Source organism: Sus scrofa, chromosome 4, assembly GCF_000003025.6.
Source record: "Sus scrofa isolate TJ Tabasco breed Duroc chromosome 4, Sscrofa11.1, whole genome shotgun sequence".
Lineage (NCBI taxonomy): Eukaryota > Metazoa > Chordata > Mammalia > Artiodactyla > Suidae > Sus > Sus scrofa.
Genome location: NC_010446.5, coordinates 95075239 through 95090405, shown reverse-complemented (window position 1 = coordinate 95090405; position 15167 = coordinate 95075239). Strand labels below are relative to the sequence as shown.

Sequence of the window (15167 nt, the reverse complement as noted above, 5' to 3'; positions counted from 1 at the left end):
CTCACGGCAACGCCGGATCCTTAACCCACTGAATGGGGCCAGGGATTGAACCTGCAACCTCACGGACATTATGTCAGGTTCTTAACCTGCTGAGCCACAGTGGGAACTCCTATATGTTATCTAGTAGCCTAGAGGTTATCAATAAATTACAACGCTAGAGTAACAATGGCAGTTACACTGCAAAGGCAGTGTGGGAAGGTCTGATTGCATGAAATACAGGAATGACGTTGCCACCAGGTATGCTAAGTTATACAAATGAGAGAAGAAAAGTCTTGGGATTCACGAAGACCAGAAACCGAGTCTGACCCTGTGCTATCAGACCACCGCCCCGCTCTACCCCACCCCCCACCTCCCTGGCAAATAAATAAATAAAAATAGTGTTATTCTAGCGGTAAAGGCTGGGCTGGAGACTTTATAGCAAGACAGGCGGAATGAATAAACACCAGAACAATTTGAGTATTTTTATGATTAATAGATTACAATTCTTCACTTTCTTTTTTTTGTTTGAAGAATTAAGGTTGCCTGTGCTGGTAAGAGATGGCTTTTCTATCTGTTAAATCTACCAATGGTCCACTCCTGAGAGGTTTGCAATTATGCTCCAATCAGACCCTCCCCCAATTTGACCTTTCTCTGCGAATTCACTGGGATCTTAGGAATAGACAGAGCTTAGCATCCGTTTGACCCTTGAGCCACTCCAGCTGGACACAGTGGGCCATGTGGAGAGGACAGAGGACGGATGGGGCATCAGCAGGGGAAGAAGGGTGGGCTCCTCTGAGACCAGGGCTGGGGGACCTGAAGCCAGAGCAGGTCAAGTTCATAGCCAATTTTCTTTCAGTGAAGGTTATATAGAAAAGAACTTTTGCAGTCCTGCCAGCTTTGAGACTCCTCTCTCTATAAGAACCATCCCTTTTGTGTTGTTTGTTTCTCTGGGCAAAGATATTAGACACTAAAGAGACATTTCAACAGATTTAAGTGTTCTCAGAAAAGTGAGATGTTATTCGATTAAAAAAGTGCCTTGGACTCGTGGATGGGCAATAAATATTTGTTGATTTGATTTTTAGTCCTGCTTTTCCAAAAGTAAGTGGACTTGAGGAGGATTTTAGAGAATTATTTTTGAAAGATTGAAATTAGCAACCACAATCTCATCTCCTTCTACAATTATATTGCAGAAAAATTGTTTATTTTCCTGTCATCTGAGGGAGCTGGCTTTCCCTGGCTTTATTTTCCTCTAGTGTCTGATTCACAGGGTGAAAAATAGAGACGACAAAGGAATAACATGAAACACAAAGTATATCCTTGGTTTCAAAAAGCAAACAGAATAAACAGAGAAACTGTTTATGTCTCTGCTCTACGAAACAGCTTCTGAGAAGGTTTTGGAGGCCAAACTCCCTTGTCCCTCCCTCCTGCACCGAAATTGTTCCAATAACTTTGGCAATCTGTGCCATACCGAGCTGGACTTGTGCATGCATTCTTAGGGGGCTGATGGAAAGCAGGTGGATTACAGGGCTCTCAGGGCGAAACCCGACTGGCCGACCCATGGTTATGGTCCTCAATCCTACCATCCCGATGCTACCCATCACCTTTTCTCTTGTACCACGGACAGCTCAGGGCCACACGGTACCATATGTGACCACCTGCGTGTCAGCAGCATAAGAATATTTGCTGTACCCTTTCTTTTTAACAGACTCTTTAAAGAAGCCAATACATGTAATCAAAGACCAAACAATCAAACATCATAAATAATTCCGCTGAGAAACTGGAGCGGCCTTGGCAATGTCCCATTCCGCCACGGCCTCCCTTGGAGCATGCTCACACTCTGTCACTCTCCTGCTCTCTTCTGGTTCTCCCTTCCTGCCTTTGTCTCTATTTCCAACACATTTCCACGGCGCGCCGCAACATTCATCGCTGAATATTTTCTCCAGCTTTCAAACACCCCCATCAAAATTTGGCTGCCCCTGGGTGTCCTAACCCCCTTTAATCCTAAAGGAGAAAGACTTGCTATGGCGGCCAAGACCCCAGCACAGGGCTTGGTGTCTCGCTTCTTTCGGAAAGAGGAGAGTTTTGCAGGAAATCATATTACTGACCTTGGTTCAGCCTGCAGCTCTAAAGAATTTTCCATAAAAGCTGTCATTAAATAAACAGCTCCTGCCTTGCTCATTTGGCCTGCTGTTATCCTGGAAGGCTCGTTTCTGTCTCTTCTAAATGGGCCTCTTCTGCTCTGACAATTCAGTGGGGTGTCAGACTTTTAGCAGCTAAATAATATCCCCGTTCTTGCTTATATTCAGTTTTTCACCCTCCTTAACCACTTGCGTCAGGGGACCAGGGGGAAACATTCTTTGGAAAACTCAAAAGGGGCAAATTGGATGATGACGTTTTGATGAATGTTCTTTAGAACTGATTGTCGGCAATGATTTTTTTTTTTTTAAGGATTAGATTTCGATACAATTCCAATATTGTCTTCTAAGACCTTCTACTGACTTTCCTGATTCCTAATCAGGAAAATATTTGAGCATAAACAGAAACGCCTCATGCTGGGTGAGGTCCTCAGGACCGTTAGGCAAGGGGGCGGGTTTTGTCATTGAATGCTATAGATTTAATCATCAGGAAAATTATTTTTGGTTGCCTGAACCATGCGTCATGATTTCAGAAAACATGGGAGCCTGGAGCACTGGGAAATTGTGCCCATGTTGAGCCAGCCGGTTACATGTGTCTGGGTCTCCCTCAACCCTCTACTGAAAGGTAAGGCCCTAAGCTATCATGGCTACTTTGTAACTGGCTCCCATTTTGGTCTCTCTCTTTTAATACAGAAGGTCTTTGTTGTTTATTTTATTTTAAATTTTTTCTTATAGTTGATTTACAATGTTCTGTCAACTTCTGCTATATAGCAAAGCGACCCAGTTACACATATACATACATTCATTTTCTCACGTTATCCTCCATCGTGTTCCATCACAAGGTATGGCAATACAGTTCCCTGTGCCAGACAGCAGGACCTCATTGCTTATCCACTCCCACATTGGTCTTAAGTGCCCCCACAAAGACGTGGACAGTGGCCTTCTTACCCGTTTGGTCAGCTGAGTGTCCATCATGAAGTTGTGAACATGTTTCTCTGCTTTGGTGAGTTCCAGCTTTCGGGCCACCACGGCCACCACCAGGGCAGTGCAGCCTGCACCCTGTGAGGGGACAGCAAGAGGACCGGGGAGGGGAGAGCATGTCAGTAGGAGGCAGGACTCAGGCGGAAGACTCGGTGTGTCCCAGGCCCACTGTGGGATTTCTGGGAGTGGAGTGGGGACTTGACCTCTGGCTGGTCAAGGCCAAGCCACAAAACCCATCAGGGCTCTGACTCCCGCATGTGTGAAAGGGTCTGCAATGCTCTTGTCTTAGCTGCAGAGCTGGCCTCTGGGGGGCTGATTTTCCGTAGAACTAGCCACTTTGTCTTCTTCTTCTTCTTTTTTTTTTTTTTTTTTTGGCCATGGCCACAGCCTGCGGAACTTTCCAGGACAGAGATCGAACCCATGCCACAGCAGCGATCAGAGCCACAGCAGTGCCAGTGCCAGCTCCTTAACCCGCCGAGACACCAGGGAACTCCAGAACTAGCCACATCTTTATGGAACAGGATACTGGGTGGGGCTGAGGCTCGGGGGAATTTAAAACAAGGGACAGTCACTTGGTCACCTGCCAGGCTGGGCAGGGAGCTCAGAGGTTCAATGCACAAGCCCTCTCTCTCTCTTGCCAATCCCAGCCCCACCACCACCTCCAGAGCAGGGGGTCCGGAGGCAAGAAAGCCATGCTGCCTGGATGGAACTCCTGCTGGTGGTGGAGAGCGTTCCTGAAAATAATCTAATGAAAAGGCAGAGCATTTCCCCCCAAGGCTGCTGCTCAGGGAAACCCCGGTCGGCACAGTACAGCCCTCAGTGATTAAGCTCGCGCCTCAGCTGAGTCTTTTTACCTGCAGGTCTAGCTGTGACTCAGCACAAGAAATCAGTTCTTTCTTGCTTTTACCAGGAGGCTCGTGGATTCACCATCTTGCGAGATTTTAAAGACGACAACAACACGCCTGCCTCAAACCAGGATTCTAAGAGAACCTGCAGAAAGCTCTCCGTATTTTCCAGAGCAGTGTTCCTATTCTGCCCAGGTTGGTCCATTTCAGGGAGAGCGAGTGAAAAAATCAGGTTCCTTAGGAACCTGAGTGAGGTCGTTCTCCTGATCCTCTGGATCTGTGCTTGACTATGAGAAATGAGCAGAATGCGGCTCATCCTGACATCCTCCCGGAAGGCCTTTGAAGTGGTCTTCCCTCTGCTCCCCCACCGGCCTATGGGCGCTGGGGGGAGGGAGAGAATGGCTCCTCCCAGATTCTTCTGCCAGCGGCAGAAGGCAGCCCCACCCTCGCCCAGCGCCCTCTTCCTGCACCCGGGCCCCCGGGACCGCCCTGACCTCCGCTTGTGGAAAGAGATGATAAGCTCAGAAAAGTGAGCGGTCCGATCCCCTCGATGCCAAATGGGAATTATAGCTGCCAGAGGGCTCCGTTGAGCAAACTGAGGTCCTAGGATTGGAGGAATCTAGCAAAAGATAACATTGGGAGGCTCACCTGGTCTAACAGAATGTGCGGGAAAGAATAAAGACTATTATCAAAATTGTTATCACCTGGGCTATAATTGGGGTGGGTCGGGATGCAAGAGGTAGGTCAGTTCTCTATGCTCCTTCGCAATCTCTCTCTTTCCTCTTCCACAGGTTGGCAAAGGCTGGCCTTGGCTCGGCTCAGGTTGGCAACACTGGGCCCTCGCTTTTCACAAGGGTTCCCACTAAAACAATCTCGTGTTTGGTACATTTGGTCATTTGGTCAGCCACCCATTTCTAGCACAACAAACTGAAAAGAACAGCGTCTGTGTGAAGTTTCCTTTTCTGACCTCATTTTCCTTTCTTGTTCGGGGACGGCCCTGTTTTCTTGGCATCTGTGGACTCGCAGGAGCCTCTGTGCCCAATTTTCAAAGGATATGTACGGGCAGTCGGACAGCCTGGTCTGTGGGTGTCATCAATGGAGCCAGGCCTCTAAAAGCAAAAAATAGCTTAAAAAGAAGCTGTTCTAGAGGGAAGACGTGTGCTCCATTTCCCCTCCACCAGGCCCAGGACATGATCCCTCTCTTTTGTATGGAGTTCCAAAAGAACTTTGGGCTGAAAGCCCAAAAAGAGGGATATATCATAGTGTTAAAAATGGAACGTCACATGGAGAGGGTTCTTCCCAGGCTCCAGGCTCCCCCATCTCCCTGGGTCCTGGGAAACTCTACTTAAATCACCCCTGAAAGCCGGGGGCAGAACAAGCCTGAAGGAGCCTCTGTGCTCCCCATGCCACTTTGGGAACTTCAGGAAAACAATCAACCATCCACAATCCTGAACGGCCGGGGTCTAGACGGATGGCCCCACGCCTCCTCCCGTGACTCCCAAGCCAGCCTGCTGGAGGCAGGAGGGTTCTAATGAGAAGCTAGAGGGTTTGAGCTAAGGAAGCCTCTATCTTACATGATTAAGATACAGTTCTGCACAGAGGCAGGAGGATGACTGCTAGAAGACATTTCCCGGTTGCTTTCAACTTAAAGATGTCAAGACACCCTTATGAATAGTTCTCTGAAGGGCATTGGGTTCTTAACCCCTAATTCTAACTTGGATAGATAGCAGTGCAGACTTTCAACTTTTCTTTTAGAAAATCCTTTGTCTGGAGGGGATTAGGGAAGTAGCCAATAATGAAGCCTAATCTGCTCACTTCCATTTAGAAGCTACTTTGTAAAGATTGGGTCAGACGTCAGTAACCTTTGGAAAGTGGTGAACAGGTACTGAAATCCAGACTGGTCCCCTCCAGTGTGTGTGTGTGTGGGGGGGTGAATCTGGGGGAGAGGGAGAAAGAGAGAGAGGGAGAGGGAAGGGAAGGGAGGCGGGAGATGTAGAGAGAGGGTTGAGCCGAGACTGAGACAGGGAACAGACAGAGGAGGAGGAAAGGAAGCAGCAGAGGATTAGGAAAAAAGGCTGGGCTGATGGGATTGAGAGGAAGGCAGGAAAAACCAGGAGCCTAAGACTCGAGTCAGAAGTTAATGAACAGCTTTGGATTTTTAGGGGAAATAAAGAAAGTATTATGGGATCCACCCCACCCCCGCCTGCTGCCTGCTGTGTTCACTTTACATGGTTTAATGACCACCCATGCTCCTTTAGGGATGACTGGCCATTTTAATTAGATGAGCTTAGGGGTCTGACAGGGCAAGGTGAGCAGTTTGGGAAAGCCTGTGTGACGTGCTGGGGATGCGGGCTAGTTTTAGACAAATTGCTAGGAGTTCCCTGGTGGCTCTGTGGGTTAAGGATATGGCATTGTCACTGCTGTGGCTTGGGTTGCTGCTGTTGCATGGGTTCGGTCCCTGGCCTGGGAACTTGCATATGCTGCAGGCAGAGAGAAAGAGAGAGAGAGAGGAGAGAAATTGCCAAAGGGCTTGGCTAGTTGGGGGGTGTGAGAGCTCATGCTGTCCTCGCTGTCCTCCTGGGGAATCTCAGCTGTGGCTGGTGGGCAGAGGGGGCATGTGAGGAGAGGATGGAGTGGGACAGAAGAGGGCAAGCAGCTGTGGGTATGACTTCCATGGGTCAGACTGTGGAGCAAATCCATGACTCAGACTTTTGCCTTCGGATGTGCCAAGTCCTGAATCACAGTTGACACCAACTGGATTCCCTGTGCCTTCTCTGTCCAACCCGATTTCCACGGGAGGGGAGAGGGTCCACCGCTCATGAGGTCATACTTTCCAGGGTACACAGTGAGCAGGAGCACGGAGGGGACCAGAGAACGGAGCAGCTGCCCTGGGGTGAACGTGCCTAATCCATCCATAGATGTGCACCCCATGCGGAGACCCCGTCTCCTCCACACCGGTCCCCCTCCTTCTTGTTTCCAAGAAACATTTTCCAGCTGGAAAACCTTAGAATCTCAAAAAACAAGTATCCCAAGGGGAAAAGTATGAGGTGTTCTTAACTAAAGAAGCATAAAAGAAAATAAAACATAAATGAAAGTGACAAATGGAGGAGGGAAGCCTGGAGGATTTACAGTTGGATTCTGTTTCTGCAACAGATTCCATGTAACAACTAAAATAACATCAATTGGTTTGAAACCAAGGTGTTTCAGGGAGAAGCTCATCTTCTAAAACTGACATTAAGCAGATGTCTTGCTGAGCCCTCTTCTTCCCTCCTCCCCAAATGACTCAATTTGTGCTACCTTTTTCTTCATCATCCCGTTCCTTTTGCAGTTCAAAGCAGCATCGCCCATGACGCCTTGGGGAAAAGCTCAGTGTCCCCAGCAGACATCCTGCAAGCCTTTGTCTACTTGTCCCCAACTCATGAAGGGTCCAGCGAGTGCATGCAGCTTTAGAAAACGGCTGTACGGAAACGGGGTCCCTACCAAGCAGTCTTGGGGGCCGCAAATGTCTTCCAGATGCCTGCAGAACCGCAAGACCTTCAAAGGCCCATGCTGGATGCTAAATATTCTCAGCCTCCCCTCTGCCTTGTAACTGTCATCATAAAATTCATTACGGAAAGACGCTGGACTTTGATACATCTGCTTTTGCGGGTGAGACCTCTCAGGCACCCCAGGCCTGTGCCAACAATGTCAAGTTGCTCAGACAATTATATACCCTGCTTAATGGTTGATAATTACACCGTTACTGGGATTGCCAAGAGAAAACAATGATTAAGACTATTTACAGCCCGCACACACAAATCCTTCCTCTCCCTTCCTGAGCAGGCCTTGCCTTGGCCTGCGTGGTGTCCATGGTAACCAAACAGGAAGCCTACCTTTAGGAAAGGCACTTGCAATAATAATCGGGAGATGTATAGAGTGTGGGGAGGCTGGGGGAGGGGAGGAAGGGATCCTCAGCCATGCAAAACCCTGCGAAGGAGTGACTCAGCTAGAAAAGCCCCATTTGCTAGGAAAAAAAAAAACCCCGCCACCAGGGTTCCCCGCTGTGGCTGACCCCAGAGTGAGGCAGGCTGACTTTAATTGGGATGAAAACACTGACAATGAATGGAGGGAAGCTCCCTGTTCCTGGGTGTAGACAGGTATGTATTTATGCAACAGGGTTTGTGCAAAAGGAGGAGATGAAAGGCATGTGCTGTATTTTTAATACAGGAGGTGGGTATGGGCTCCTCCTCGCCCGTTTCTTCTTTCCACTTTGATCATACCTTTCTCTGCAAAGAAAAAATGTGCCCTTCCAAGGAACTGCTGTAGCCCCAGGAGCAAAAGAGGGTGCTAAAGACCCCATGCCAGGAGGAGACAGGGAGGGGCCCAGGGGTACCTGCCCACCCCACCCCTAGCTGTGCTGAGCAGATGCCCTGAGATGCAGGGACCAGGGAAACGGTGGCCATGGGGCCCCGCTTCTTGGACGGGGCACAGCTCCGTGCTGAGAGGGAGAATGGCTGGTATTTAAAAATAACGGAGGCTCCCAGCAGGGCCATCCACCCTATTGGCAGCCCGGCTCTGTGCCGGGCCTGGCTGAGAGCTAGTTCTGAGGCACAAAGCCCGCGCCCCAGGAGCGGCTCTGAGACAGGAAAGCTTTGGCCTTCGGGCTGCATTTCATTCCTTTCTGGAAGGAAGAATCGTTGCCTGGTTTCCTGGTGACAGCTGGAGCTGTGCCAGACAGACTCCTACTAACCGATGGGAGCTATTTGTTCTGAGGCCTCACACTTACTGTGGTTTATCCCAACCCAGGCGCTAAGCCTTTTGTCATGAACTGCTGCTCAAGATTTGCTAATGTGCGCCAGCTCTGGATTTCAGTCGGGAGGGGAGGGAAGAGGACTGTGTCCAGTTGTGACACGGCAGCACTGGACCTCCCCTGCGCACCGGCCCCACTGCCCCAGGCCTCTGACCCCATGGCTGCCTCTGCTCGGAGCGGCCAGGCCGCCTTGTCACTGAGATCAGTCCCGGGAGGCTGCCAGGCTGCGTGGAGCGGAAGTGGGGTGGTCCCCACCTTTGGTGAGGAATGAAGCCCCTTCCCACTGCAGAAAAGAATCATTTCCCTTTTAAAAGGAGGGCCTTTTATGGTTCCTCTTGGAGAAATGGGAGTGATGAATGAAATCTGAGAGTGCGCTGGGAGGACTTTCGTGGAAGCGTGATGGGGTGCAACGAGGGCTCCTCGGGGAGGGCTGTCGTAACCCACCACGGAGACCTAGGACCAAGCCACAGGCCTCTTATCCACCCCACAATATGCAGGCTTAGATGCCTGTGTCTTCTCTAACCCTCAGTTTCCTCTTCTTCTTCTTCTTCTTCTTTTTTTTTTTTTTTTTTTTTTTTTGCTTTTTAGGGCCGTACCCTCAGGACATGGAGGTTCCCAGGCTAGGGGTTGAATTGGAGCTACAGCTGCCGGCCTATGGCACAGCCACAGCCACGCCAGATCTGAGCCATGTCTGTGACCTACACTACAGCTCACGGCAACGCCAGATCCTTAACCCACTGAGCGAGGCCAGGGATCGAAGAACCTGCAACCTCATGGATCCCAGTCAGGTTCGTTTCCACTGCATCACGACGGGAACTCTTCAGCTTCCTTTTCTAAAAAGAGGGCCCTGCACATTCACCCTGTGCCTAGGGTTCTGGGAAGAAAGTCAAAGAGCAGGGCCCCCCTCCATCATATGGCCAGTGAAGGAGCAGTGGGGAGGGGATGCTGAGGACTGGCCAGCCCTGATGGCGAGCACGGTTCCTGGTTGCTGATGGATCAGGTTAACATAAAGCATTAAGATCCCTCCTCATCACCAGCCATGCGGAGGGGCGGGGCAGGCCTTTGTACTCAAGGATGCTGAGGTCCAGTGGGCTAAGTGCCCTGCCCGGGGTTCACAGCGAGGATCAGGAGTGGGAACTCAGACTCCGGTCTGACTCCCCATCCACATTCCTCTTATACGCTGTACTGTGTGATGGGCACCAGTGTGCGACAGGGTAGGAGTGGCAGGGTGACAGGTGGGAGAAACACACCTTTAAAAGGAGGCAGCATAGCTGCTAGGCACCTGGGGAGAGATGAGGGTGCAGTCACAGGCTAGGGGGCACCACCGTGGGGAGGAGTCGGGTGCTCGGAGCCCAGCATCTCAACATTTGGATGCAGAAGCCAAAGATGGAGAAGTCAAGAGCTGGCCCAGGGCCATGTCATCACACCAGGACCAGGTCACAGGTCTCGTACGGCCAGTTCAGGGCTCTTTCCCCAGTCTCTGCCTCCGTGAGTTCTAGTTAAACTTTATCAGATGTGGTGCCAAGGTCTGTGGGGCCCAGGGGTCAGGAAAGCAGACAATTAATAACTGCAAGCTCTGATGCCGGCCAGGGTGAGCACACCGGGCAGAGTGTGGATGGGAGCGGAGGGTAGGGCTCGCGGCCTGCTTCACCCAGCCCCATTTCTGGGGGGACCATGAAGAGCCCACTAACTGTCAGGAACCGGGACCTATACCTATCCAAGACAAGGAGATTCCAAAGCGAGAAGCCATGCAGATTTCACATCTGCCTTTCTATGCACAGGGACATGCAGCTGGCCCCACGCCCGGACGAGGAAGCCCCTCTGTGCTTGCCATGAAGGGCGCTGCTCCTGGCAGCATTTGTGGGGAGGGAAGGGTAATGGGCAGAGGCAGTTACTCACCATGATGCCCGTGAGAAGACAGACACCTTTCCCACAGTATGTGTGGGGCACCATATCCCCATAACCAATGGAAAGGAACGTGATAGAGATGAGCCACATGGCACCCAGAAAGTTACTAGTTACGTCCTGCTGGTCATGGTACCTGCCGGGGGAAGACAGGAGTTAGTCAACGGAACAGCCATCCCTGGGCGTCCGGGCTCTGGGCAAACCTGGACAGAGAAGGAAGTGTGCTATTTTGCCGAGGTGGAGACAACAGCGATGATGGCACATAGATCTCTCTAGGGGACCGAAGCCACCAGGACTCAGCCCACCCAGGTCCTGCCAGCGGCTCTCCGTCCATCCCTCCGTGCCTCCCCCTGCCCCCCACCATGAGCTTGGGCCCGGTGGTAAAATGTTTTGTCATGATTTGCACCATATTGTAGCCATCCTTTTGGTAAAATAGCTTTGGATGAAATCATGCAGTAATAAAATTTAGATTCTCCCTTCCAAGCTGACAGTCTAAATGTATGTGGATGTGATTAATCTGAAATCACAAGCTCCTGAACAGGGAAAATGTCAAAAAAAAAAAAAATCAGCAAACACATTTAGCAATTTCCCGTAAGAAGGTTGATGGAGCCAAAGACTGGCACCTCCCAGGTGTCTGGAGGGAGGCTGCGGGAGCCAGGGCTCTGTTGGAACTGTTTCCAGGGAGGCTCTGGGGTCTCCATGGAGGCACAGCCTCCTCTTCTGAGCTGGATGGAGGCTTGTGGCTGTCTTGTCCTGGGAGGAACCAGCTGGAGAGGTATCACCACCATTCCCTCTGCCCAGTGCCCTCTCGCACCCCATCCTTTTCCTCCCTCCCTTCATCTCCAAACACCAAGGCCCACTGTGTGCCAGGCTCTGTGCCAAGTACTGAAATAGAAAGATGAACAGGATTCAGCCCCTACCCTTAGGGTTCCCGGCCCAGGGGAGGGTTCCCCTGAGGATGCAGACATTTGGAGAAGGGTTGATAATAACTGGGTAGACAAGGCACCTGGAGGATACGAGGGAAAGGGCAATGACCTTGACCCAAATGTAGAAAGGTTAGTCAGAGCCTTGAGTTCTCCAGGCAGGCCAGGGGGAAGGGTGTTCCAGGCAGAGGGAAGGCAGCAGATAGAACATTTAAAATATCTCCAACAGGATGAGCCTGAACGATGGAGACAACACTCCTTGAAAAATCTCCCCGTTAGCCTCTTGGAGGCCACCGGATGGGAAAGTTGAGCTTGGGCCAGGGAGACCAAACCATCCCAGGTGGATAGAGCAGAAAGCCATTTAGGAACCTTAATCCATAGAACTGAGTTACCAACGAGGCTTACATGACACGCTTGGGATGGGGTCTGGCACAAGGAGGCCCCCAGAAAGTATTAGCTGCTACTGTCAGTGGTCTCCACACCCTTGGGCTGGTACCTGGTGGGCAACTGGCAAAGGTTGCTTTTCCTCCCCTTACCCACCACCACCCCCCAGGTCAGTTGTGCAGGAAAGGCTGCAGGTACAGGTGTATCTGGAGATGGACCTAAAAGGAGGCGGAAGTCTGCTAGTCAGAAAGGAGGTGGCGGGCACGGGAGTGGAGGCCACCAAGGGCCCAGGGTGGCCAATACTATTTATTTATTTATTTTTTGTCTTTTTGCCTTTTCTAGGGCCACTCCCATGGCATATGGAGGTTCCCAGGCTAGGGGTCTAATCCGAGCTGTAGCCGCCGGCCTATACCACAGCCACAGCAACACGGGATCCGAGCCGCGTCTGCAACCTACACCACAGCTCACGGCAACGCTGGATCCTTAACCCACTGAGGAAGGCCAGGGACCGAACCAGCAACCTCATGGTTCCTAGTCAGATTCATTAACCACTGCGCCACGACGGGAACTCCCCAATACTATTTATTGACTCTTACGGTATTAGTGGCAGCCACAGAGGACAGCCTACCGTGCGGCTAGCGCTTTGTATCCAAACACTCTAATTCTCACAACATCCTGTAGAGTATTTTTATAGGTAAGCAGCTGGAAGCACAGAGACATGGCGTCACTTGCCCAAGGACACACAGGAAATCATGAAAGCACAGCACATGCTCTTTTCACTACGTCCCTTACGTGCCTTGGAGGATGATGAGGAAGTTTTAGCGAGAAGAGGGCACCTGGGCTCCAGGAGCAGGTGACGAGTAGCTTTAGAGACCCAGGGTCTGATTTTGGAAGGCCTTGAATTCCAGGATGAGAGGTTTGCATTTGGTCTTAGAGGCCTTGGAAATGATTCTAGGCTCCTGAGATGAATGACAAGGCGACACAGCCCGCTGGGAAGAGTGGTCTGCAGGTGATGAGCAGAATGTTTACAAAGATGCAACCCAGGGATGGGGGTGCCAGGAGAGAAGCAAGTGCCAGGAGGGAGGTACAGGCAGCAGTTTTCATTGCCCACCTGAGCCTGGCCCTAGCGGATCCCGGTGAGCACGTCATTGGTGGGCTGTCCAGGCCCAGCTTGAGTCCTCCACCAGCAACCATAAGGGGGTGGCTTGAGCTTTTCATAGCTGTCTGCACAAGGGCATGCATGCCCGGAACTCCAGGGGGACATGTGGAGAGCAGATAAGCCCTCCCCAAAGCTCTGCAGGTTTCTTGCCTGGCCTGCCCTCTCCTGCCTGCATCCCTTGCTCCCTAGTGATGCTGCTGCTACCCAAGGGCACCCTGGCTGTCTGCTCCTTCCACTTGGCCTCATCTCCCCAGGGCTGGGCCTGTGTCTGCTCATCTGGCCAGCCAGGAGTAGCATAGGCTGGTAGCGCCCAGATCAGGTCCCCAAGATAGGGAATGTCCTGCCCCTGCCTAGGACACCAGCCCTGTCCCAGGTCTGACATGGTCCTAAATGGGCAGCCACCTTCCCTGTCCCCTTCTCCCTGCCAGGCCCTGGGGGCTGATGCAGTCCCCTGCTGCTCTTGACTGGGAGCAATGGTGGCAGATCCTGGCTCTCAGTGGTGGGGACTCCTTCCCTGGAGGGATGGACTTTGGAGTCTATGAAGCAGCAAGACTCCGTGACCAATGGAGTGTGGGGACGCAGACAAAGACTTAAAAACTGCTCTGTGTCATAAGCCAGCAACGCATAAATGCATGGTGTAGAGCCGAGCTGGGGCGGTCAATTCATCCAACATTTCCTGGAAAGGGTCTTGGGTCAGGTGTGAGGATGGGGAGGTCAAAGTGATGGGTAGAGAGGAGGTGAGCCTTTGGACTCAGGCTCGGCTTCCCCCGGCTTGGAGCCCCAGCTCCACCTTAAGCTGCTCCACGGCTGTGGGCAAATAACTCAACCTGTCTGTGACCCAGTTTCTTTATCTGCTGATGGGAGGCTTAAGGAAAGTAATCCATCAGCAATATTAGCACAGTGCTCAGTCCCAGCTAAGCGGGCACTAAATGTCAGCAATTACTGTTGCTGAGAAGAGTAGGTGTTATCAGTCTGAGAAACAATCTACGGAAAAATGCAGGGGCAGGGGTTTACATGCAGTGGGGAGAGGGTCCCAGCAGGGAGAGATGAAGATGAAGGAGCAGAGATGAAGCCATCTTGGTGTTTGGGCTAGAGAACCGTCTGATACAGGGATGAAAGGAATCTACTGTAGGTAGGCTGGACAAAGAAGGGACACGAGACACTTGGTATCTGAGGATGATTCTACTAGCAGCTACCTGCAAAACTGATCAAGAAGGCAAGCCCCAGACAGCGAGCATATCTAGACAGTTTGCAGGTGCCCAGGGAGAAGCAATGGAGAGACTTGAATGCTGAACCAAGGGTTTGGATTTAATTTGCAGCCTGTCTTCTGTGGACATTACTCGCTGTGCTGTGGACACGGGTCTCTAAAATCTTGCTTTCCTTGCAAAAAAAGGAGGCTTAAACTAGTGTTCCCTAGCTGCTCGGCTGCCCTCAGGACCACGGCCCATCCTATTCATATGTGGGTGGACTCCGAGGTAAAGAGATTAGAACTCGAAGTAAAATTAAATAAGAGCAAACAGTAATCTGTCTTTTTAAAGTTGAAATGAGATGGACTGCTTTATTTTTCTCTAACTTCTCTTTGTGTTCTTGTGGATGTCTTTTCCATTCACCATTTAAAATCCATTGGTGGAGTTCCTGCTGTGGCGCAGTGGGTTAAGAATCTGACTGCAGCGGCTCGGGTTGCTATGGAGGTGTGGGTTCGATCTCTGGCCTGGCACAGTGGGTTAAAAGATCCAGTGTTGCTGCACCTGCAGTGTACGTCACAGCTGTGGCTCGGATTCAGTTCCTGGCCTGGGAACTTCCATGTGCCATGGGTGTGGCTGTAAAAAAATAAAAGATAACAGTTAAAAAAAATGAAATCCACTGGTGTTAACTATGTGTGCTGAGCAGAGAAGCAGATCTTGAGGATGTTATTCATTCCTGGCTTATCAAACTTTGATGATCTCCCCTCTGGCAGGGGCTACAGAAGATTCAGAGATGAATCGGACACGCACCCTACTCTCCCGTGGCTTGGAGCATCGCCATGGAGATAAAACACGCATGCAGCTCCCCAAGCAGGAAGTGATG

The 15167-nt window shown here is 51.0% G+C and overlaps 1 protein-coding gene across 6 annotated transcripts in view; it reads right to left on the bottom strand.

The window, feature by feature from the left end:
* The window catches only part of KCNN3 (potassium calcium-activated channel subfamily N member 3), a 199215-nt gene that overhangs the window by 22440 nt on the left and 161608 nt on the right, over positions 1–15167 (bottom strand). For all 6 annotated transcript variants that reach the window (XM_021088692.1, XM_021088691.1, XM_021088689.1 and 3 more), the window contains 2 exon segments: positions 10629–10770; positions 3063–3173 (listed from right to left, as the gene is read on the bottom strand). In XM_021088692.1, the coding sequence (XP_020944351.1) occupies positions 3063–3173; positions 10629–10770 (253 nt within the window).